The 24930-nt window shown below is 36.0% G+C and overlaps 1 protein-coding gene across 5 annotated transcripts; it reads left to right on the plus strand.

The window, feature by feature from the left end:
- Positions 1–8004: 8004 nt before the first annotated feature.
- LOC135584293 (transcription factor E2FB-like) lies at positions 8005–24719 on the plus strand. 5 transcript variants are annotated; one of them, XM_065171929.1, is made up of 14 exons: positions 8005–8346; positions 18865–19054; positions 19183–19236; positions 19342–19427; positions 19542–19630; positions 19706–19760; positions 22841–22893; positions 22961–23011; positions 23102–23150; positions 23251–23316; positions 23393–23469; positions 23549–23780; positions 23861–24026; positions 24344–24719. In XM_065171929.1, exons 1-13 carry the CDS (start codon positions 8140–8142, stop codon positions 23987–23989), a joined length of 1338 nt encoding a protein of 445 aa, XP_065028001.1. In that variant the 5' UTR covers positions 8005–8139; the 3' UTR covers positions 23990–24026; positions 24344–24719. The 5 variants fall into 5 exon arrangements, with proteins under 5 accessions (XP_065028001.1, XP_065028016.1, XP_065028008.1 ...); XM_065171944.1 differs by having other exon boundaries at positions 23861–23927; XM_065171936.1 differs by having other exon boundaries at positions 23861–23927; positions 24358–24719.
- The last annotated feature ends 211 nt before the right edge of the window (positions 24720–24930 follow it).

The raw sequence follows: 24930 nt of genomic DNA on the forward strand, positions 1-24930 counted from the left end.
CGCAAGTCGGGGATGGACATGGAGTGACTCAGGCAGAAGTAGGGTCGGCGAGTTGCAAGTCGGGGATCGACATGGAGCGACTCGGGTAGAAGCTAGGCAAGCGAGTCGCAAGTCGGGGATCGATCTGAGCAACTCGGGCAAGAGCTAGGGCAACGAGTCGTAAGTCGGGGATCGACATGGAGCGACTCGACAGAAGAAGTGCCAGCAAGTCACAAGTCGTGGATGGACATGGAGCGACTCGGGCAAAAGCTAGGCTGAAGAGTCACAAGTCGGGGATCGACATGGAGCGACTCGGGTAGAAGCAAGGCCGGCGAGTCGCAAGTCGGGGATAGACATGGAGCGACTTGGGCAGAAGCAGGGCCGGCATGGCGGCCGGTCCTCGAGGGGCGATATCATGGCAGGATGATGATGGCCAGTCGCTGGTCAGGGGACCGAGCTGTGTGGCTCGAGAGGAGACCGGTCCCATTGGTTGAGTAGTTGATCTCAGGCTTAGGTCTGCCAACGGGAGACCCTTTGTCATGAGCGGTGCCATCGCGCCATGTGGCATGATGACTGGGGCAACGCAGGTTCTGACTCGGGTCGATCGAGCCTCCTACGAGCTTGCGATGGGGGCGTCGGAGCCGCTCCTCTGACTTGCTCCATCCTTGGCCTCTTGTTGTCCTCGTGCCTTCTCGCCATTAGGGCTTCAGCAGCGATGTACTGATTGGCGCGCTGGAGCATCTAAGGGATGTCGCGGGTGGCTTCTCAATAAGTGACCAAAAGAGTCTTGAGAGCCTCAAGCCCCTCAGGAATGCCTGCATGGTTACAGAAGGGTGAGCGTTCGGGAATCCCCGGATTTCCGCGACAAAGTGCACCATGAATTGGGAGAGCAATTCACCCTCGTGTTGAGATAATGCCAGCAGGGTGGCGATGGAAGGTTTGGGTCGCACACTGGCGAGGAAGTTTTGCTCGAACTCCCTTGTGAGCTGGTCGTAGGATGAGACTGAAAGTGGGCGTAGCCGGTTGAACCATGTTTGTACCGGTCCTTTGAAGGTGGTCGGGAACGCTCGACACATCAAGGCGTCCGAGGTGCTGTAGAGGGTCATCTGAGCCTGAAACGGTGCGACATGCTCCACTGGGTCAGAGCCACCGTCGTACATTTCCAATGTCGGTAGCCTGAAGTTGAGGGGTACGGGCTTGTCTTGTATTTCTTGAGTAAAAGGGGAGTCGCCCGAGCTGCCTTCATTCGACTCGCTCCGCGACTTCTGAAACTTGCGCTGGAACTCGTCCAGGTGTTGGTTGACCCGGGTTAGTTGGATCCTGAATGAGTCATCCGGCGAGTCAGACGATATGGTGTCAGGCTCAAAGCAGGGCAGTGTGATTCGGCAGGGTGCGAGTATGCTCTACTCGGGCGGACCTCTCGGGTCCGTCGTTTGGTCTCAGACTTCTCCCGTCCCGACCTGCTCCCTGCTCATTCTTTGTCGAGTCGGGTCGGTCAGGGGAGCTGCTAGCTGCACGATCCGAGGAATGAGTGGGATGAGCATCTACATCATCCTTACTATTGCCTGCACTTGCTTGGTCAAGCCGAGGAATGCCTCGGGCAACACGGCCGAGGGTCTCGTGGTAAGCCTGGGAGGTGATAACCTTGGGTCGTTGAATGGGCACTAGTAGCGATCCAGCGTCAAGGCTGGGATCCCCCCATCTCGAAGGACGGGGAGGGGCTACTCCCCGGGCCCGACAGTAGGGTGACCGGCTGGTGGTTCTCCCTCGGGGAGAGCTCCCGCAAGATGCTCCTGTGACATGGCCCTTCTTCTAATGCCAAAATTTTGGTGAACAAATGTGCCGTGGTTGGGGAGTCAGCACGACTAGGTCTACGGGCGGATGTCGGGAGCTTTCTGTGGGGTGATTCGAATGATGAGATACCCGAGCTCTTGGGAAGGAGTGTTGGTTGGCGTTGGTCGGGGTCGGGACTAATTGGCGACTCCTTGGTGCCGGGCGAGTCGTACTCCCGTGCCGAGTCCCTCATAGTCAATGAGTGGTAGCCCTCCTGCAAAATGGCCTCCATCGGGTGGTACCCAACCGTAGCCCCTCCGACGAGCAAGTCAGTAGTCTCCCCCTTTTTGGAGGCCGGGATAGATGTTTTTATACTATCGTGAGAGGGTCAGTCATATGTGGATTGGAGTGGTGGACACAACACGACATCAGTACGGATTCTGGCTCAATGTGCGGGGCATTGCCATCCTGGGATTATCGAGACCAGGCATGTCGACAAGTGTTTTGAGGGTACGAGTTCTAATGTGGCGTGTGGCATCAGCTGTAATGTGTTCGTGGGGCAAAACATACCTTATCAAAAGTAATATAGGTTGAGGATAGATGAAGATGGAGACTTGATAAAGCATTGTTACTTCTTATATCATTTGTCGAATCCTATGATAACTTTTTAGATACGTGAAAAGAATACAATAATTCTAGAACAAATTGAAAACACTTTAGTATCTTATGTTACTAGGAAAAAAAAATATGAAATGTGAGGCATTAGCTACTCAAGGTAAAAGTCAATGAGGATAAATTATTAATAAGGGTGGATCTCAACATGATAGGTCGAGATCATGAGTGAAGTCTTTGGATAATATTAAGTACTATTGATACAAAGAGTATATACATACTAGATAGAATTGTTCAATGAAAATAAAATATGAAGAAAAGGCAATGAGTGTTCATTGGATGGTGATGGAGATATCATCACAATCTCTAAAGGTAACAAGGGATGATATAATAAATACATCAAGGTTTAATATTATATGGAAGAAAGTATAATAAATACATCAAATAGCTAAAAACATATTGCATGTGCAAGGGATGGTAGGTATCTACAACAACAAGCATTATCGCGATATAAGAAATGAAATGTAATATTTATGGTTTATAGGATACTAACAATTATGAGAAAAAAATTTATTGGTGATAAGATAGTGAGAGGAAGGTCTCTCTTCATAATTTAGCAGTGTCACTGGTTTGGTTCCAACTACACAAGATACATTTGGCGGGTTTATTGGAATTGAATATTAGATAATGAACTAATTCAATTTGTATATTTGTAATAGATTCTTCAAGATAATGGTTTAAATTTTATAGGAAGCATATGTTGGGAAATCTAAGGGGGCGACATCACATGCACAGCGGAAGAACATAAAATAAAATATCTAATTCCCAAAGATTTGTTCGTCGTCATGCGAAGATTGATGCGCAAAAATCCATGAAACAAAAAATTATGTATGAGATAGATTGTGTTATCTAGAGAGATCGTATATCTTTGAATCCCTACAGATCTCTAGGAGAGGGTGAATGAGGTCAAGCGCCCTTGACCTCCTCTCTAGTGGTGATCCAGGTCAAGCGCCCTTGACCTCCTCTCTAGTGGTGATCCATATAGCAGGACTACGATGACGCTCCTCAAAACTCCAAGCCTACTCTGAGGTGGAGAGGGGTTGGAGAATAGGAGAGGAAGTAAATGACTCTAGCCTATGAACTACTGATTTCCTCCTATTTATAGAGGTCCCATATCAACTTAACAATAATAGATTCTTCCATATTGGATATTGGATCTCCATCCAACTACCCAAGCCTCTTAGATTAGTGAATCTCTATCTAATAATTTCTTATGGGCTCTTATTGATTCTTATTGGATTTTATCGATAGGATCCAATAATTCATAGGCTTATTAGATATCCAATAAGATATGGGCTCTAGCGGATATCTCATATCCGAACTTCTATACATCGCAATGCCTACCATATGTGTGTGACCCTCTAGGCCCATTATTGAGTTGGTCGTGAGTCATACCTATCAGAACTCCTTCTGGCTCAATGAATTATTATCTCCATAATGATTCACTCGACTCATCAACTACGGACGTACTAGGCCACTACGCCGTAGTCCACAAATGATACAGGAGAATCTAATCCATTAGACATGTCTGTCCTCAGTTACCATGTACCTATAGTCCCTCATCCATCTAATATCCCAAAGATTATATACTGGGCATGGTGCTATCAGACTCATATGGTTTCTACTCGAGTCTCGCTCTAATCGGATTCTCTCAGAGAACTCTTTCTCTCTTAATCCGAATGACCATGGCCAGAGAATTGTCTGAGCAAGAACACATGAGATATTCCTCTCATGACACCGAGAGTGGATGATCCTCTATCGACACTCAATAGCCCTCGTAAGGTTGACTACTACTCCTAATGACTGGTTGTGCTAGATTTAGGACATCCAAACTGATAAGTCTGGTATCAAAAAGTAGAGCACTCATACAAGACATCCTTGGTGTCTTAAGTCTAAGGACCAGATACACCACTGGGATTATGGAATCACTGTCTAACACTAAGGTATCATTAACCATTCAACATTCCGTAAGCGGATCAATCAGTGAACCCATTCCCTAATGAATACCTGTATTGTATCCCTAGTGTCTCCACACGAGCAGCTATAAGACCAACTGCATCTATCATATGGATGGGTATGCAATACATCAGTCTGTCCGGTTATCTTGATGTCCCTCTCGAATAACCTATGACCGGGATTATTTATTATCAGTGTTTAAAGGCGAATTGGTCTCATTATCATGATCTCATCACGATCTGATTACTATTGCATGGATTCAAGGACATCACAATATTTATATGCATATATGCATCAAGCAATATAAAGTGATAAATATCAAAATATAATGAGCAAAAAGACTACATGTCAAGTCATACGTGACATCACTCACATGATTGACTTGCGGAGCATATATGACTAGCAGCACAAAATTAGAAAATACTTTATTAAGGTAGAGATTGTTAGGATATAAATATTTTAAATTAAATTTAAATTAGTTGAGAGAGTCCTAATTAAAATTAATTTTTTTTAGTAAATTAGAATTATAAATAGACTTGAATCTAATTAGTATGAATAACTACAAGTTTTGGTGGAAGAAAGATTACAAATACTGTATTAGTATAACTAAAAAGTATTATAATTATGTCACATTAAAGAATTTATTTTTTTTCATGAGTATCTATCTACATTCATTGAACCATATTAATCTTGTGTTAATTTTTTAATATATTTTTTAATTATTAAACTTAATAATATTTTATTTTAAAAATCTTCTTTCCCTTTCCCATGAGCTCTTACCTCTCTAGGGCTAGTAGAGTTATCCTATTAATTCTCTCAACTCCTACTTAAATATAATTTAGATTATCAAAATGATGGATTCTTACTAGTACTAAAAAAAATGATAGAGGTAGCCTGTATATTTATTATCTTAATATTTTTTATTTTATCCTACATGTTAAAGGAATATATAATATTTTTAAAAGATAAATAACCTTAGTCAGGATTACTATAAATAGCTTTAGAATATAATTTTTTTTAAGAAAATTCTTGTTATTCTTAGAACCCACCTGTTTTTGTTGGAAGCATTTAAATTGTAAACTTCAAACATATAGTAGTAGTAGCACTAGAATTAGAATATATAGAACTATTTTTGGGGGTGAGAAGGAGATGACTAATCCTCTCTTTTAAGCTACATCTTGAAAGTATTATTGGCTACAATTTTTGGTAAGTTTGAAAGACCAGAAATGATTTGTGTTTAACGGGTGGTTCAGCTACTATTATTGTCTACAAAGTTGTAGCCGACATTATGATAAGTCCCTTGATATTGAGTCTGAAGGTAACAACGAGGAGACACCCCATATTCTAGTCTAATTGAGGAGGCAATAGTGGTAGATGGTGCAAACTTAATAAGGATACAGCCTTTTTAATGAAAATAATAAGATGGTATTGGTTTTGTGACAGAAACTGATCAGATAATTGTATCATTATAAGCTGCATATATGTCTTAGAAGGAAGTTGTTGGCTCCATAACATTATTACAATCAAAGTTTGTGTAGATGATGCCTTAATGTAAGGCATTTAGAAGATTTTATTTGAATTTGATGCTACCTTACTTGTGTAAAGGATTTATTTGAATTAGAAGATTTTTTTTTTATCTTTGATGATTTTTTTTTCTCAAAAAAATCCTCCTTTTTTATTTTTTTAACCCTTTTATTATTATTTTTCAAATGATACTCCCATTTTAAATAATAATCAAAATACTCTTATACTACACATAATTATACTGGTCCGTTGAGCTAGAGATACCATATCGAACATTGATGTACAGGGTACATCGATCTAAGTCGATAAACCAATTTTTAAGTAGGCTTTACAATATCTTTGTTATGGTGGTCAAAATATTATAACAGACTAATTTTTTATCCTCATTTGGGTGATATTATTCGTATACTATTATAAATATCTATTTAAATTTAATGTTAGTATGTCAAATGATTTATAATATATTTTTACACAAGTTTACAGTGTATTTTGATTTTATTTATTTACTTATAGTATTTTTTAATAGCATTATATTGTCTTTATTGAAGTATTGAAAACATTATAAGACTATTAGGAAATATTATAACTAACATCATATTATATTTTTTTATTGTTATTACTCATAGATCATCATGATGTCAAATTTTTAGTATTGTAATTGGTTTGATTGAAGTTATGAATCTTTTGGGTCATTTACAGTATTTAATAGGCTTTACAATATTTTTATTGTGATGATCAAAATATTATAAAATATTTTTTTTTAATTTTTATTTTTAGTGTGTTTTGATTTTATTTTGGCTCACTTATAATATTTTTAATAATATTATAATATTTTTATTGAGATGCTAGAAATATTATAAAGTTATTGAAAAATACTATAAGTGACATTATATTTTCTTGATTGTGATTGTTTGTGGATCATTACAATACCTAATTCTTTTGGCTTATAGTTAGTTTGGATGAGGTTAAAAGTGTATTTGGATTATATATAATATTTTGAAGTATATTTTATAATATTTTTAATTAAATTTTATAATATTTTTGAACAGCTCACCCTATGGACCGATGGTTTCATTCCGTTGGGAATCTACGGAACCATATAATTAGGTGTTTTGGATATTATTTAAAATATAAGTATCATTTTAAAAAATAAAATATATCCGTTATGATTTAAGAAAAAAAATAAATATGTAAGAAATCACCCTTTAATTTAATTTATTTTATTTTTTGGAGTAAAAAATATTTTTCTTAAAATATATTAAATTAGATAATGTTCATACAGGAGGTGGAGCATATCACCAAAACATGGGGGAATGTTATCTCTCAAAATATATTTGCATGGTTGTAAGCCCGAGTATTACTGTCGTTGCATTGTAGAAAATGTCGGGATGGTGATGGGATTGGATCGAATGTTGGTTAGTGTTTTCCAATTGTAGGGCAAAAAAAGGGAGAAGAATTTGTTGCATCCCTAAAAATGAATTTGATTCCTTTGATCTTTGAGGTGGAAATTAGTACCTGTTTAGGAAGAAAAAAAAAAAGAGTCCTCACACACAAAATAGATCGAAAAGATGATTCATCATTGAGACAGAGATCTGAGACCCATTCCCTTCGGTCCCCTTAGGGTGGATGCTGAAAACAATACCATTATCATTGGTGAGGGCGATGACTTTGCACCATACATGGTGGGCTACGATTGAAGATTTTGTATGTCAATGCAAGCTAAAGTTAGTTATAATTTTTGTTTTCTTTAGATAAAAAAAATTGACAAAGAATGGGAAAATTGTGATGGCTGATGTCAACCGTACGTCTCTAATGCTGGTCCAATCGCGAGACACGTTGACCCAGACACGGAGGATTCCTATTGTTCTTCCACCGATGATTCTGGCGCACAACAAAGATGAGGACGTACACGTGGACTGTCATTGTACACGTGCAATGGTTTCCACACGAAAGCCGCGTTCTACTACTACTTGTCGGCCCCACGTTTCACGTTCTCGAGAGAGCCACCTAGGATTATAAAGGTAATACATATATATATATATATTGTTTTTTAAGTATATAAATATAAACCGAAGAAGCAGAAAACAAAAAACCAAAAAGTTGCTCCCGTCAATCTCAATTTTCCCTCTCTCCTCCCTCGCCCCTCGACGTCGTCTTCTCTAACTCTTTTTATTCCCTTCTTTCAAAACCCTACCGCCTCCCCCCTTTCTCTACGCTCCTTCTCATCGGATCGCCATGTCAAGCGCCGAGGACTCCGTCAAGCTCCCACCGCCACTGCTCCGCCGTTCCCACATCGCCCTCCCGCCCTCCTCTCCCGCCGCGGCGGCCGCCAACCGCCGCTTCGCCTGCCCCTCCACCTCCGTAGATCGCCCTCACCTGTTCCTCGGCCGATCTCCACCAGGAGCCGCGGAAAACGATAAGATCCCTCCTCCCGACACGCCCGTGAGTGATTCCAACCAATCTCTGCCCCTGGCTCGCTACTGTGATCGCCATGTCCACTGTTGCCTTTTTTCAATTTCCTTGACATAGAAGCAGCTTGTCTTTCTTTGTGATATCGTTGATTCGTTTTCACTTTGTTTTTATTGATTGCAGTATGCTCTTTAGTTTCTACGAGTTCTGTACTCCCTAGTATCATACTCTAGATTCATTGTATGGTAAATATAATATTGGTGAAGATCCTTATTGCCCCCTTTTGTTGAAAGATCAGATAGTTTATTAAATTTGGTTATGCATAAGGTTAACGTTTATCATCAAATATCATATGAACTTCAAGGACAAAGTAAGGTGAAAACATACTTTTGGATCATTGTAAAAGTTCTATTAGATTCGAGTTATTACATGAATGTGTCAAAGATAAAGTAATATTGGAGTCAAGTCTTTGACAAAACAGTCCCAGATACAGAATCATGGACTTTCCGAGTTCAGCATTGAGTGCCAGGCTATAGAGGTCTTAGAGTGTCTTAGTAACTTTCAAAATATCCAATTGACTTATTATCTGATGGAATAGATAATTGTTTGTTTAATTCTTGATCCCTGAGAGAGAGTCTGTTTGTAATAGTGGTTCGACCTTTACATATCCACTGGTATTTATTGGTCACCAAGCACCGGTAACAGATTATATACCTTTGTACCACTTGGTAAACAATTTTTTATGATTCTTGTCAGTGATACAGATGGTGCATGTTGGTATCTACTCGTTCAACATATTGTCGCAACCTGTATTTGATTGTATTTAAAACCTTAAAGCGAGTGGTATAAAAAGTGCACCGTAGCACTCATGAGTTGACATGCAATATTCATATCAAAGTGATACTTGCAAACACTTCTTATTTCTGCTTTTGGTTATAGGAATCATTGACATAATTGTTTTTTTTGGGGGTAAAATGTGAAGATATTTGTTTTATTGGTCAAAGCTTATATCTAAAAACTAATCATGATGTACCTATGAATGTAATTCTGAAAGCATATTTTGAACTAATTGAGAGTGTGAGCTTTGGTGCTGTTTAAGGTTGTGCCTTTTTGACATTCACTGGTCTGCCCTTTTATATCTTAGACATGGTTGACTTGTTAGCCATGTTTTGTGAAAACTAAGAACCTACGACTTCATCTAAAAGACCAACTAATTAAATCTAATAGCTTATGCAATTGTGGCTGCAGTGATATGATAGAATATAAGTTAATTATTAGCTACTCGAAACTTCTTTTTTAGTACCCACACTCTTTTAATAATTACTCGATATTATAGAAGGTCACTACTTGACTATATAAGTTTGTTGTGGTACCACTAGTTAGTGTTAGAGGTTTTATAAAAATCTCTCTCATGTTCAAATTTTCCATGTCTACGACTTCACATCAATTCTTACCAGGGGTTTAAATAGGTGCTCGAGTGCTAGGGTGAGGTGAGGCCTGAGCCCTTTAGGCCTCGACTAAGCGACGTGCTTCGGTGAAGTGCCACCTGGGCGCTTGGTTGAATCCAAGCACTGGGTGCCTCGGGTGAGCCCTCGGTTCAAACGAAGCAATCGAACCAAACTATTAAGTCTGGTTCGATTGAACAGTAGCTAGTTGGTTCGATTGAACCAACTAAGCCACATACTATTACTATACCTACAAAACCCACCACCCCGCCCCCTTGTGCGACCCCGGGCCATAAACCCTAGCGTAACTATTGCCTCTGCCGCTGATGCTTCCTCTGCTGCTATCTCCATCGTCGACGCATACGATCGACGCTTCCTTTGTTGGCAACGAACGGGTCCGACAAGCTAGCTTTCATACACAGTTTCTTCTATCGTTGTTGCTTCTATGTGTAGCTCCTTCCACCGTCGAGGGAGAGGACTGTAGCTTCCTCCGCCACTGATAAACACCTCTGAAGCTTCCTCCGTCCATGACGTCAGCGTTAATAGCTTCCGCCACTACCATCACTGCTGCCGTCCATAGCTTCCTTCGTCGTTGTTGTAGTCATCCAAAGCTTCCTTTGTCGTTGCTGCTGTCATCCGTAGCTTCCTCCATCGCCGCCACCATCATTTGAAAGTTCCTCCGCCATCGCTACCCTCTCCTTCCCCACTTTCTACTATCGGTGACTCTTTTCTTCCCCTCTAATTGTTGTTAACAGTAGATAACTCTTTTCTCCCCCTCTAACTACTGTTAACAATAGATAATCTACTATTAATAATAGATTGTTAACTACCGTTATCATATATTAGTCCCTATTTAGATTTTAACATTGTTAATCTCTATTTATTTAAAATTGTTATTAGGGTTTGAGGATTAATGGCAAGTGTACAAAGAAATTTAGAAGATTCATAAAAAAATTCAAGAAAGGATCCTGCTTGGAAATACAATTATCTAAAGGATCCTAATGTAGTTACTTGCATCTTTTGTGATAAGACTACTAGAAGGTGATATTTTTTGTGTAAAGTAACATCAAGTAGGGAACTTCAAGAATGCATCAACATGCAAGAAGTGTTCACTTGATGTAAAAAAAGAGTTGCTGACTTATTAACTGAAAAAAAGATGCAAATGAATGTTGAACATATTAGAGATAACGAAGAAGATTATTCAAAAAGTGTTAATTTAAGTGAGAAAAGAGTATATGACAAAAAAGGAAAAGAAGTCATGGTTCTTAAGAAGGGTAAAAGGGGATCGATGGACTTATATATGTATCAAGGATCACAGAAGTAACAAGGGCAAACAAGAGTAAAATTAAGACAAACAACTATAAGTGATGCTTATAATAAGGAAATAAGGAGAAGAACAATTCAGTATATTGCTCGTCTTTTTTTATCAAGCTAGCCTTCCCCTTAGTACTTGTTGTTTATACAATTTTAAAGAGATGATTGAACTTATTGGAATATATGGTGAGGGATTAAAACCTTCAAGTTATTATGAGTTGTGAGTTTTATTACTAAAAAAAGAGTTGGATTATACAAATGACTTATTAAAGGGCTACAAAGAATCATGGGTAAAGTAAGGTTGCTTTATTAGTCAGATGCTTGGATCGACAGGAGACATAGGAGTATAATTAATTTCATGGTCAATTGTTCTTTAGGAACCATATTTGTGAAGTCAATAAATGTATCATCTTCTATGAAATTTGGAAAAAAGATATATGAGTTGCTTGACAAGTTTGTGGAGGAAATTGGTAAACAAAATGTTGTCTAAGTTATAAACGACAACGAAAGCAACTATGTGTTAGCTAGTAAGGTGTATCTTTTGAATTTTTTAATCTTTTAATTACATATGTCTCCAACTTAAATGGAAGAATTATGTGACTCTTAAGTCTTATTAATTTTGTTATCCTTTGTCTTAGGTAAATTACCTGAAGCAAAAAGACAACATTTATATTGGACTCTATGTACGACACATTGCATTGATTTGATGTTGGAGGATATTGGAAGGATTCCTAACATGAAGAAGACTTTAAAAAGGATAATCTTTGTCGTTGGATTTCTCTATAATCATACTGGAACTTAAAATATGATAAGAGAATTTATAGGCAATAAGGAATTGGTGAGATATAGTGTCATCCAATTTGCTACTTCTTGAGATTACAGAGCGTGCATCATCAAAAACATAATATAAGAATCATGTTTATCTCGGAGAAATGAGTGACAAGCAAATGAGTAAAAGAAGCGAAAGGTAAGAGGGCCGGTGATATCATCTTAATGTCATCCTTTTGGAATCTTATAATTTATACATTAAAGGTAATAAGCTCTCTTACTCGAGTCTTTCAGTTGACAGGTAATAAAAAGACGCCTGTAATGAGTTATATTTATGAGGCTACATATATAGCAAAAGAGATGATTCAAAAGTCTTTTGATGGAAATGAACAAAAATATAAGAAAATATTTGCAATCATTGATGAAAGATGGAATTGTCAACTTCATCGTTCATTATATGCAGTAGGGTATTATTTGAACTCATAATTCTTTTATAAGAACACCTCCATGATGTAGAAGTTATAAATGAGTTATATAAGTGCATTGCAAGATTGATTCTAAGCCTTGAAGTGCAAGATAAGATCATACACGAATTATATTTATGTAAGAATGCTGATGGTCTTTTTGGAATTCTAATAGTAGCTCGATCTAGGATAACTACATCCTCAGATATTAATAAATTTGTATAATTAATTTCATATATAGTATGTTATTGTTAATAATAAAGTAAATTTTGCAGTTGAATGATGGAGTCTATTTAGAAATTCTGCCCTGAACTTGTCGTAATTGGCTATCAAAAGTCTTAGTTTGACATGTAGTGTTACGAGTTGTGAGCGAAATTAGAGTGTCTTTGAGCATGTAAGGATCACAAAATATTTTTGTTTCAATTAATCTATTCTTTTTTAATAAATATATTAATATATTTTTAAATTAAATGACATGATAGATTCATACAAAGAGAAGAAATCGGTTAGAGCATCAATGATTACATGATCTTGTTTATATAAAGTATAATCAAGCATTGAAGGCTCGTCATGATTTGTGAAATAACATTGATCTAATCTCATTGCAAGGTATTGATGAATCAAATGAGTGGTTGGTGGAGGAAATGAGTGCGAACTTGTAAAATGCTAAAGATAAACTTGTATTTAAAGATGATAGTTTGACATGGAGAGATGTGACACGAGTCTTAGGTGTTGGAGAATTATAATTATGTACAAGATTGATGACGATGGAAAAAATGAGTGTAAAAGACTCAAGCTCATCTTTTGCTATTGTCGAAGATAAGGAAATATATTTTGATGAATATGGATGAGAGGAAGAGAAAGATGATGATATGTTTAAGATTGACGATGTTGATTATGATAATGATTGAATTTGATGCATAAAATTATTATTTTGAGTCTTTTAACATTTTTGTTATTAGAAGATAGATAATGTGACTTGATGTTTTAGATCTTTTTAATTTAATGTCATATTTTAATTTATATAATCATATTTATCAATTATATTATATATTTTTATGTTTTAATATTTTAGAGTGCCTCGTTTTGCTCGGGTGAGCACCTACCACCTCGAGCATTTTGGGATCTTGGTGCCTTTTGGCCCTTAGTGTTTGTAAATTATTGATTTATATAAAGTATAAACAAGCATTGAAGGCTTATCATGATGTGTAAAATAACATTGATTCAATCTCATTACAAGACATTGATGATTCAAATGAGTGGTTGGTGTGGGAAATGAGTGCGAACTTGTAAGATATTGAAGATGAGCTTATATTTGAAGATGACAGCTTGACATGGAGAGACAAGAGTCTCGGGTGTTGAAGAATTACAAACATATACAAGACAAATGACGAAGGCAAAAATGAGTACAAAAGCCTCAGGTTTATCTCCTGCCATTGTCGAAGAGGAGGAAACCTATTTTGATGAAGATGGACGTGAGGAAAAGAAAGATGATGATATGTTTGAGAATAACGATGTTGATTATGATGATGATTGAATTTGCTGTATAACTTTATTGTTTTGAGTCTTTTGACATTTTTGTTATTAGAAGATGGATAATGTGACTTCGTACCTTGGATCTTTTTAATTTAATGTCATATTTTTATTTATATAATCATATTTATCAATTGTATTATTTATTTTTTATATTTTAATATTTTAAAACATCTCGCTTCGCTCGGGCAAGCACCTAGTGCCTCGAGCATTTTGAGATCTTAGCGCATTTTGACGTTTAGTGCTTTTTAAATCACTGATTCTTACAAGGACTTGGCATTAGTTTCTGTAGTCAATCAAGGATTTTACTCAATCTTCTACATCCTTCTCAAGTTGGGAGCTTTTGTAACTTATTATGGAAAATATTCAAGAAGATTATGAGCATGATCAAGTTAAAGCCATTGAACTTTCAATGCAAAATTTATAGGTCAACTTGGTTGATGTTGCTGGGAGTTCTTATAGTACTATACTAGTGTCCACATGACATGACATAGGTATTGGAGTGAAATATGCGTAGTTAGACTTGGCTGAAAAGAGAATTAGTAACAAGCATCCTATAGTCAGAGGCATAGAAGATGAGGAAAGAAGAAAGGGTAGCAGGAAGAGGGTAGTTTTGCGACTTTCTAAGTCCCAATACTTTCTTGCTTGATGGTATGCCTTAGGAGTAGAAGGAAGAAAAGAAGAGAAGAACAAAAAAGAAGAGAAAAGATAACAGACGAAAAGAATAAGAAATGTTATTAGCTTAAGAATATTTTTGGATCTTTAATATTTTGTTCTAGATTTTCTTCCTTTTAGTTTGTATTCCCAAATCTTAGATCAAGGTATCAACTATGTCAAGCAATCCATATCTACACTTGAAATTCCCTTTGTTGATCTTGAGCAACACAAGCTTGGTGTATGCTTGCTTTGTGAAAGTTCTTAGAGTGAGATGTAATGCTTTAGTGGATATAAATTTTAATTAATTATTTAATGTTTTGATTGATTTGTGTTTTTTTCTCGAGTGGAATCAATTATATTCATGGTATTGAACAATTCTGATATGAACTCTCTAATCTGTATTGCTATTCTCTAGGACTGATTCATTTTTTATAGTTTTTTCTTCCTTAGAGTCAGAATTTGGTTGGGATTGACTATAATTGTTCAAACCCCACCGGAGTTGGTTGATTTTGGCCAATCCTTTATTTGACAACACTAAAAGAAGACAGTGAAGAATAGTTGATGGAAAGATTTAAATAAGGGAAGCCATGACTGAAAAATTGTAGTTGAAGACCTATGACTGTGAAACAGAGAAAACACTGTTACAATGTTACATTACAAGTTTACAACCATTGCATTGGTCACCAATGTTACAATGATCATCTCATCATTCATTACCAGGAAAGCAGAGAGAAAAATGATATATCAGGAGAGGAAATGTGAGAACAAAATGTCGCACTTATCCCATAAGGAAATAGATTCACTATAACAAAGAAGGAAGGTGTCGTGATATTCACAATTAATCTCAAATTTCATGGGCACTCACACCGAATAAAGTTTTCTTTTTTATTTATGCATTACTAATGCCTCACTCACATGGTGACTGGTTGGAAAAGAAGAAAACATGGTGACCGGAGAAGCCTTGAGAAAACAATGGGTCTATCACATCTGCAGAGCTACATGTGGATGAGTGTTATGCTTTTTTTTATGACATATATAATAGTTATTTACTTCATTGGTATCTTTGTCATATATATTTAGTATTTATATTCTAATATCATAAATATTTTATGTTATTATATTTTACTGTCATTTTTTGGTTATATATGTTTTAACAAATTTAGATGTTTTATGAAATATGCATATAAAAGACCTTAGAAACGTACATATCTTCAATTTTTTCTCAGATCTTAATTTGAATTTCAATATTTTGTTAATTTTTAAAATTATTTTGTTAGTCAATTCCAACCCCATTGATTTTATCTAATCGATCCTACCTATCTTGATCATATCGTTCCTAACTGAATATAATATTGCTATTGATCTTGCATACTATAGAATAAACAAGATGATCATTTTAACAGGGTGTTATAGTATTGTAGCCTCAGATCATTGTCATTATGTGTTAATTTCCATATTGGTCTTTGTAATCTTAAGTCTTAGTGCATGTAAGTCCTTTGAGTTTGTTTAGCTACAACAAGATGGCTAATTTTAGGTAACCAGTCATGTATTGAGTCGCTTATCACAGAAGGCTTTTAAAATGTTTTGGATTTTCCCCTTGTCTCCTTCCTTGAATCTATACTTTCTTTTTGAAGTCTAAAAGAAACTTTGTGCTTTTTTTATTAGCTTAAATCTTTATAAACCTCGTCTTAGTTTTCTACCAATTCTACTCTTGTCTTTTTTGTGATTTTTGCATTTACATGAATGAACAAGCCTTTTCTCATTCAAGTAAACTTTTCTTTCTCATCTGACTTAAATATAAGAGTCATGACATGCAATTTTAAGTGGACCGAATAGCAACGAACAATTATTGAACGTCAGTAGGATGGATGACACGATAGTATGAATATTGAATGATAATTGAACTTCAGTAAGATTAATGGCTCAATTATTGAACAGTTATTCACCTGTTAAAAACTAATTTAATTAAAAATAATTTTGAGCTAAATTGAACATTCATAGGCATAAATCTGTTTGGCATCAATTTAAACAAGATGTCCACTATAAGATGTATTAGTTTAGTACACGATAGTATGAATATTGAATGATAATTGAACTTCAGTAAGATGGATGGCTCAATTATTGAACAGTTATTCACCTGTTAAAAACTAATTTAATTAAAAATCATTTTGAGCTAAATTGAACATTCATAGGCACAAACCTGTTTGACATCAATTTAAACAAGTTGTCCACTACGAGATGTATTAGTTTAGTGCTAGTAGCCAAGTGGTTATGAAAGCCCATGAAATCCTTTTCACTATGTTTACTTTCTTCTTTTCTCCCATAATTCTATATACTATTTGCTTTCACATTTATCAATGATCAATCTTTAAACTCCAAATGTGCTTATTGGTTGTATGTGCATAACACACTACCAATGTATAACCTGCTATGATGATTTTGAGTGCAGTGTTTTTTTTTTTTTTCTATTTTTCTCGAAAGCATTGACCTAACACAACTTACAACATGGTTGGCTTTGTGGTGAGTAATTTAAGATTTATAATTGGCATTTCCCCCTCTTTAGATGCTGACATCATCTGTGACATTTATTAGCAGGTGCTTTTGCAATAGGAATGCTTTTAGAATCTACTTATACATAGAAAAACCAGAATTTTTTACTTTGGATTGCTGTCCATTAAAAGAATAAATTATGACACAAGAGAACTAAAGGGAAAGACAGGCGGATAAATTGTTAACTCTACTTTGAGAATAATTGTTTGCGAAATAACTAACTATGCAATGAACCACTTTTTCTGCCTTTCTAGATTACCTACCTGCAGCTGACTGAACTGCTAAAGATTCAAAACAACTGAAACTGGGATACTTAGATTAGATAGCACTTGTCTTGTTGCTCTTCCACCAAGTTTGATCCATCAGCTGGTGATGTGATAACTATATAGACTTTTTATGTGTAACAATTGAAGCTACTGCTGAGAGCCATAATTTTTCTGAAAAAACAACTTCAGTCTTAGGAAAGGCATCTTTTTTTTTAAAGCTCTGAGGAAAGGACAACATTTGCTACTGGAAGCCTCTAACATCATTTTCTCAATCATTGGCCAACAAGTTTACGAGGAAAATTTTTCAGATCAGAAGGAAGCGAAGATTCAAATTTTCACATCTTCAATGTATATATGTTTCTATAACTAATATGGCTAAGAAATCTATGTCACAGTGTTATCTTTTTTGGTCTACACAAAAGATTTTATTTAGGATTAAAATCCAACTTCATATTGCTTGTAAAATGTACACATGAGAGTTGAAATATGAACTCCATTTTATGTTGATATATAGTAGTTCGGCATCCGTTAAGGTTGGATTTATCCAGGTCTAACCTTTATATACATAGATGAAGACCCAAGCACATCCATGGAGGATCCACATGGATCTAGATTGGTTTAGCGTGGGCCTGTTCTAGATTTACGTAAATGTAGCCTGAATCAATGTGGTATTAGGCTAGATCTGTGCAAATCTAGCTTAGTTCTATCCTTGCAGATCAAGCTTAGATCTTGAGCATGTTTAGAATGAACAATCAACCTATGGCGTGTGCTTTAAAGCAAAAGGTTTAACTATAAAATGTGGAGTGTGCAATCCAAGCAATATGTCTTAGCAAGTCTTAAGCAAGAAAAGTAAGCATCAGAACAAGATGACAAGGTTTAGATTTACCTTGATTTGGAGAGAAGAATTGATTGCAGAGAAGTCTACACTTTAGCAAGAAAGAAAGGATCTAAATCTATTCCCACTTTGAGAAATTTGAAAAAGGGACAATGACCATGAAAAGAGGAGAATTGAGGGTGCTGGTGAAAAAATGTTATGAAATTGCATTGGAAAGGGTTGATAGAGGGTGCGAAATATGCAGTAAGCCAGGGTTGATGGGGTGTGGGAACTGGGCGATATGCTTACTACTTATTTACATATGTACTGTCTGGTATACTTGGTATGCATCAATATGGACAAAATCGTCTGGTATACACATCAATTTGCGATTGAACTGGAAATTACCGATCGTAGAGACCGGTCCAGTCAAAACTTAAAGCCATGCTGATATATTAGATATTAATTTCTTTATCTTTTGAGTATAAATAATTATTTAATGTTTTTAATTATTAGTCCCACCTTTTGTGTCTGTGGAACTTGTTCTCTGGCCATTCGAAAATTCTGCTTTTTTAGTATCGCTCGCACTTAGTTATTATGAGAGATTTTGTTAGACTTTCTCATTAGAATGCTAACTGTGAGGTTCATATACCAGAGCTTCTGAAATTTCTTCATAAGCTTAAGTTATTCTTTTTTTCAAACCTGATTGATCTATTACAGTCTGGAGTACATTTGTGCAGAACAAAAAGGAAATGCATGAGGCAGAAAAGAAAGACATTCAGAGTGCTGATGGAGCAATCAATCAGGCACTTAAGGAGGAATTTAATGGTAGTACAATTCCAACTGGGTTGGGAATTGCTATTAAACGGCAAAGGAAAACCAAGCTAAAGAGTAAACATCTTGAGCTGCATACTTCAGGATCAACTGATGGTAACTCTGGTGGTCATTTCATTCATCTACTGTATGATATTAGATACACATGTAGTGTTTATAACCAGTTGTTGGTAATGCCTTTTAAATTGGAGAATGATTTGATTTGTGATGCTACTTCATTTCAGGTACCCATTTAAATCCTTTAGCTTCTAACAGCTGTCGTTATGATAGTTCTCTAGGTAATACTTCTTATTTGTTCATTATGGTGTTAATAAATTCCATTTTCTTTAAGCTACTTTCCCTTGTAACTTTTCATGTTAAATAAGCTTGTTGTGGTTTGTCAGGCTTGCTAACAAAGAAATTCATTGATCTGCTACATAAAGCCAAGGATGGGAGTCTTGATTTGAACACTGCTGCAGAAACATTGGAGGTTCAACTCTATTATTTGCAAATAATCTAGGCTTTCTAAGTTTGTTCCTTATCTTGTCCTTATAGCTGAAACGAATTACCAATAAATTAAATTGCTCTTTGACTGCTTTGATAGGTTCAGAAGAGGAGGATTTATGACATAACTAATGTTCTTGAAGGAGTAGGATTGATTGAAAAGACTTTCAAGAATAAAATACGCTGGAAGTAATTTTTAAATCCCGTTGTTTATTTTTGTTTGATTGAAAATTTTTTGTGCTTATAAAAGATTGTTGTGATAAGGGGAATCGATATGTCAAGGCCAAAAGAATTGGATGATCAAATTGCTCGGTTGAAGGTATGTCATCTTGGTAATGCCGTTCCTTACAAATCTATACTAGTTATTGCACTTTTTTTTTAAATTGCATCTAAACACATTATTACTTTACACTGGTTACATGTCTCATCGATATCATACTTCTTTTGCATTTGAGAAAATGAGTGTGGTCTTGGATTTTCATATTTTACCAGTATACTTGTTGAAATAGTGGGATGTTGATAAGATTTTTATGAAGAGATAGCATGCTCAAAGCCAAATTAGAATAACTGCTGAACATGATGTTCGAGATATCACAGGTTTAAGAACTTCTTATCATTAGTGTTTGGCAGCGATAGCTAGGTTCTCAGATCTTACTGTGACCCGCTTACTGGAGTGTCTTCTAGTTAAGAGAGTGTGGGTTTAGAATTAGGGCTTGCTATTCAATGAATTCAGCAAAATGATTTTGCTGAACAAGAGGTTCTGCAGTGAGTTCAACATCTTAATGTTGTTACAAGACCAATTTTAGTGAAGGGATTTTAAATTCAATACCCAAAAATTGATTTCAGCACCTTGAACCCAGTGAATTGGTAATGATTGAGATAAAAAACAGGGATACGTACCTCTGAGTTCATATGAAATCATTTACTGAATTTTGAGTGAATAATTTCAACCAATTCAAGTTGAGTGAATTTATGAAAGACAACTATCTTCTACTAATAATTGGACTGGCATGCTTCAGATCTGTGTCATGGCTTAAAAGCTAAAGCAATGTTGGAAATGCTTGCAAATCATGAAATCAATGTACAAAACTTGAAAATGATCTTAATATCTTGACATAAACGAAGAGTGCCATGCACATTTGGAGGAATGGGCTAGAAGATATGTTAAATTGAATGTTGATAAATGCTGTATGGCCTTTGATAAGTATTTGGTATATGGCTTGCTTGATTCCTATTACAAAATTGTTAAAATTATTGACAAAATATTTTTCTATTTTCTTAATTGAAGAAGCTTTTATTCCTTTTATAAAAGTATCTTTGGTGCATAAGTTCATAAATTTATTGGCATAAACTGGGAGGTCATATTGTCCTTTTTCAGGTTTGAAGGACCTTTCACTATAATGAAATTAGAATTGACCTCTGGGCATGGGCGAGAGTTTGCATGGACCTAGACCTAGTGGCTTCATGTTTGTGCTTTCTTAGTTGTTCTCGATTTTGTTACTAACAAATTTAATTAAGCTTATGTGACCTTAAGTATTAAAATAGAAGGCACATGCAAGTCAGAGGATCATTGATTATCAGCCTTATCCATATCTTGGTGAAGATGATCTTAAAGATTTTGGCAAGCATAAGCTGCAACTGATACTTATTTATCAGTCTCATGTTGTTTCCTTCAAGACAAATGACTTATGATTTTGCATTATGCATGCATATAAAATTTAACATTGTTCTTGATGCAATAAATGTGTAATCATGTATAAAGTCAATTTTAATAAAGCCTTTATATTGTGAAAGGCAAATGTATGTACACCCTGCCTTGCAGAAAGGATCTCTACTCCTAAATGAGTACCATGAAGTTCCATGCTCATCCAAAAATTGCTGATGACACTGACATGATGGAAGGCAACCTGTCTTTCCCTGCTATTTGGCTTGTCTAATATATTGCAGTCTTGGCCATCCCTGTGCACCATTTGTTCTTGTTTAAAATCCCTCGGCTGATTAAATAGATTGATAGATGCAAAAAAAGAAAAAAAAAAAAAAAAAACAGATCTCATGTAGCAGTGTTTCTAGTACCAATAATTTGAGCTAGCTGGTTAATTGATCATGTGATTGCAGAGCTAAATGAGGATGCACATCTAACATTATTAATTTAAAATTTCATAGCCTTGCCTTCTTTAGCAATTGATAGTTGAGGATATTTAATTGGGTCATATTTATTGGAAAGAGATAGACATGGCTTAGTAATAAAATCTTATGACAAATTTCTCAGGATACTAAATAATTATGTTCATAGAGGAGCAATAATGAGACCCGTCTCTTGTGAACCTTTTCTCGGTCCTATATTTTTTCAGCAACTACCGTGATGCTAGGTTTGTAGAGGCAATTAAAGGATGTACCAATCATTGATAGATATTCTTTTTTAATTTGTATATATATCTGTAAGATTTGATGGGATCAAAGGTAACTTCCTATAAAAATGTGCAAGATGACTTCTTACAAGAGGAACTCCTCTGTAAAGAGATGCATGTTCCTTTGGACTATGTTGTCTAACATATATATGTGATGCTATTAGCACTTCCCCATCAGTCGTAACTTTTCAAAGAGGATTCAAATGTTACTCTACTCAGCATTGCAGTGTTGAATTTTATGCTTTTAAACTTTCTATGAGGACAGCAGGAACCACCCTCCTTTAATTGACCACAGCAAAGAATATATAAAAACTTAATATATGATATGAGCTTGGATGTTTTGTAATTGAGGGAAACAATCATATATTCAATTGGAATGCAAGGACTAAAGGATGTGCCTTTTTTTCTTACACAACCCTTGATGTGTTTTATGTTCTTGTGTATGTTCTTTTGTCACCCTTTCTTTTTTGGTAAGCTTATTTTTTCTATAAATGGGTCCTTTTTCTGGTAGGTGAGTTCCTCTCTTCTTTTTCTTTTTCTTTGTAGGTTTTTCTTCTATCATTTCTCTTAAAATTGAAATAGGTTTCTCTCCTTCCTTTCCAAGAAACCTAGAAAAGAAAACTGACATTTGAGCCGGTTGGCTTTTGGAACAATGGTCCACAATAACTGGGCTGTATATCTGCTAGCATTGGGCTGGGATAACTGATATTTAACATTGGCTGGATATATATCACTGAGATGTTTGACTCTAGCCAGTCTAAGGTCGGGTTTTGGCTAAATTCCAGTGGAACGAGGAGTTTATTTCTTTATTTTTCTTTTTGAAATTAAAAAGAGGCATATGCCTAAATATTACCTCAGCTGACAACACTTGAGGCCTGCTGACAGTGTGAAACAAATTTTAAGAGGCTCAATACTCTGTTATATATTTTACAAATTTCTATTGATACAAAATTGGCTAGAATGTTTAATTATGTATCTTAATTTGTCGCAGGCTGAAGTCAAAGCTCTATATTCAGAAGATTGCAGACTGGATGAGATGATAAGGTGGGTTGTCATCTGAAAAAGAAGTGTAGTACTTTCATATGTGGCTTAGCTTCCATTTCTTTTGCAGAGAAATACAAGAGAGTCTGTGGGTCTTCACTGAAGATGAAAACCACAAAAAGTAGGTTCCAATTTGTTGCTTTCCATGTCCAAATAATATGCTTGGATTTTTTTTTATTTTCCCTAAAATTTAATGGTCTGCTCTGCTTAGAGGGCTCTATCTCACCAAAGAAGACATTACCAGCATTCCTTGCCTCCAGGTTGCCTATGGATCCTTAGGAATTTCAGTCTGTTTACATCTATTAATTGTACCCTTCTATCAATAATTTAAGATATTCCATTCCTAATTGATGGGGATAGGATGCTGTCCTTATTGCAATAAAAGCTCCGCATGGGACAAGCGTCGAAGTTCCAGATCCTGATGAGGTCAGTTAGATACATTCAGCAATGTGATAACTTTTTCATAATTGGTTGGGTTTGATGACGTTACTTTTTTTAATAGGGCATAGATTTTCCACAAAGGCGGTATCAAATTTTCTTGAGAAGTTCAATAGGTCCAATTAATTGTTTCCTAATTAGGTATTTTTCTGATTTAGTGTCCATGATCCTTGAGACTTCAAATTTAAATAGTAATTGAGCCTTCTCTACTAATTGGCAGTAATCACATGGACAGAATTGGTGCTTCAAATCATAGCCCACAGGAAGCAGCAACAGATTCGTGCATTCAGAGTAGTTCCAGTAATAATGGTATATCTCTACAGCCCACAGAACAAGATGCTGGTCAGGGATATGAGCTTGAAGACCCAGTTCCACCCAGGATCCTCTTAGATTCAATAATCTCCAATGATTGCATGGGTGGCATAGTAAAGATTGTACCATCAGATGTTGATGTGAGTGTTCAGAGGTGATTTAGTAATCAGAGATTCCAACATGTTTATGGTTTATTGACAACTAATTTCTTGCCATGCAGATAGAGGCTGATTACTGGCTTTTTTCAGATCTTAGATCTAGCATTACAGATGCATGGAGGACTGAATGTATCCTTGAACTAAATAGGACTCAGTCCTGTATTTTTCTCTTTCTAATGCAGATATACTGACATAAGAAACTATTATTGCTGGCACAATGTTGTTATGGTATCCAAACAGTTTTCATATGTGGCAGCTTTTAATCGTCATCTTCCTTGTTCATGTCAACTTCATGCTCGCACACTGGTGTTTTGGATTTGATGGCCCATCATGAACATCCACTTACTGTTGGGATCAAAAAGCTTTTGTTTTTGCAAAATGTTTACTAAGTATCTGCAAAATAACTAGGTGATTCTTGCTAGTGAACTTATCAATAAAGTGAAGCAAGGAATTTGGCAGTTTAGACTGAAACAAGAAATCTGCAGTTCATTCTTATATTTATTTTTTAGCTACTCAAAATCATCCTGATTTTCCTTGATTGATAGAATAATGCGAACAGGATTTCCTCTAGATCATCCTTACACTATCTTAAAGGTCCGCTACTGTCTCCAGATCCAAAAAAGCAGATTGGAGACTTGGGGGCTGCTCTCTTGTGCATGGATGGGGGGATGGCTTGCCTGTTTGTATAGAGCATCAAAGATGGTGAATCAAGGGGGAAACCCAATGTCTTCTATAATGCTTAACATCTTTCTTTTTTATTACGAACATTGTAGCTTTGTATATCTCATATGATTCTTCCTATTAATTTTACATTACTAACCGAATAAAAAATCCATAGTTGTTTTAGCAGTTGTCTGATATCTTTCAGTTCGATTGGATATTTACAATTTCCAATGCCACGGAAGAATTATATGCCTTGCAGGGCTTGGGATGTGATGATACAGTCGGTTGCCTCGTTTATAAAATCCAGGATTGTCATTCGGTGCTTCAAATGTGTTATCATGATGTAGAATACTTGGTATCCACGCTTACGGGCTGCACACATTAGGCCTTGGAGAGGCAAGGCAACACCATTTCGAAACATTATGGGGTGACTCAGTGAGCCAAAATAATATAGTTCATTCTAAATAGA

Source organism: Musa acuminata, chromosome BXJ1-4, assembly GCF_036884655.1.
Source record: "Musa acuminata AAA Group cultivar baxijiao chromosome BXJ1-4, Cavendish_Baxijiao_AAA, whole genome shotgun sequence".
Classification (NCBI taxonomy): Eukaryota; Viridiplantae; Streptophyta; class Magnoliopsida; order Zingiberales; family Musaceae; genus Musa; species Musa acuminata.

Coding starts and splice junctions, on each gene's coding strand:
- LOC135584293 (XM_065171929.1), top strand. CDS start 8,140: ATGTCAAGCGCCGAGGACTCCGTCAAGCTCCCACCGCCACTGCTCCGC. Junction 23,151..23,250: donor CCAGCATTCCTTGCCTCCAG/GTTGCCTATGGA, acceptor TGATGGGGATAG/GATGCTGTCCTTATTGCAAT. Junction 23,317..23,392: donor AAGTTCCAGATCCTGATGAG/GTCAGTTAGATA, acceptor TTTTTTTAATAG/GGCATAGATTTTCCACAAAG.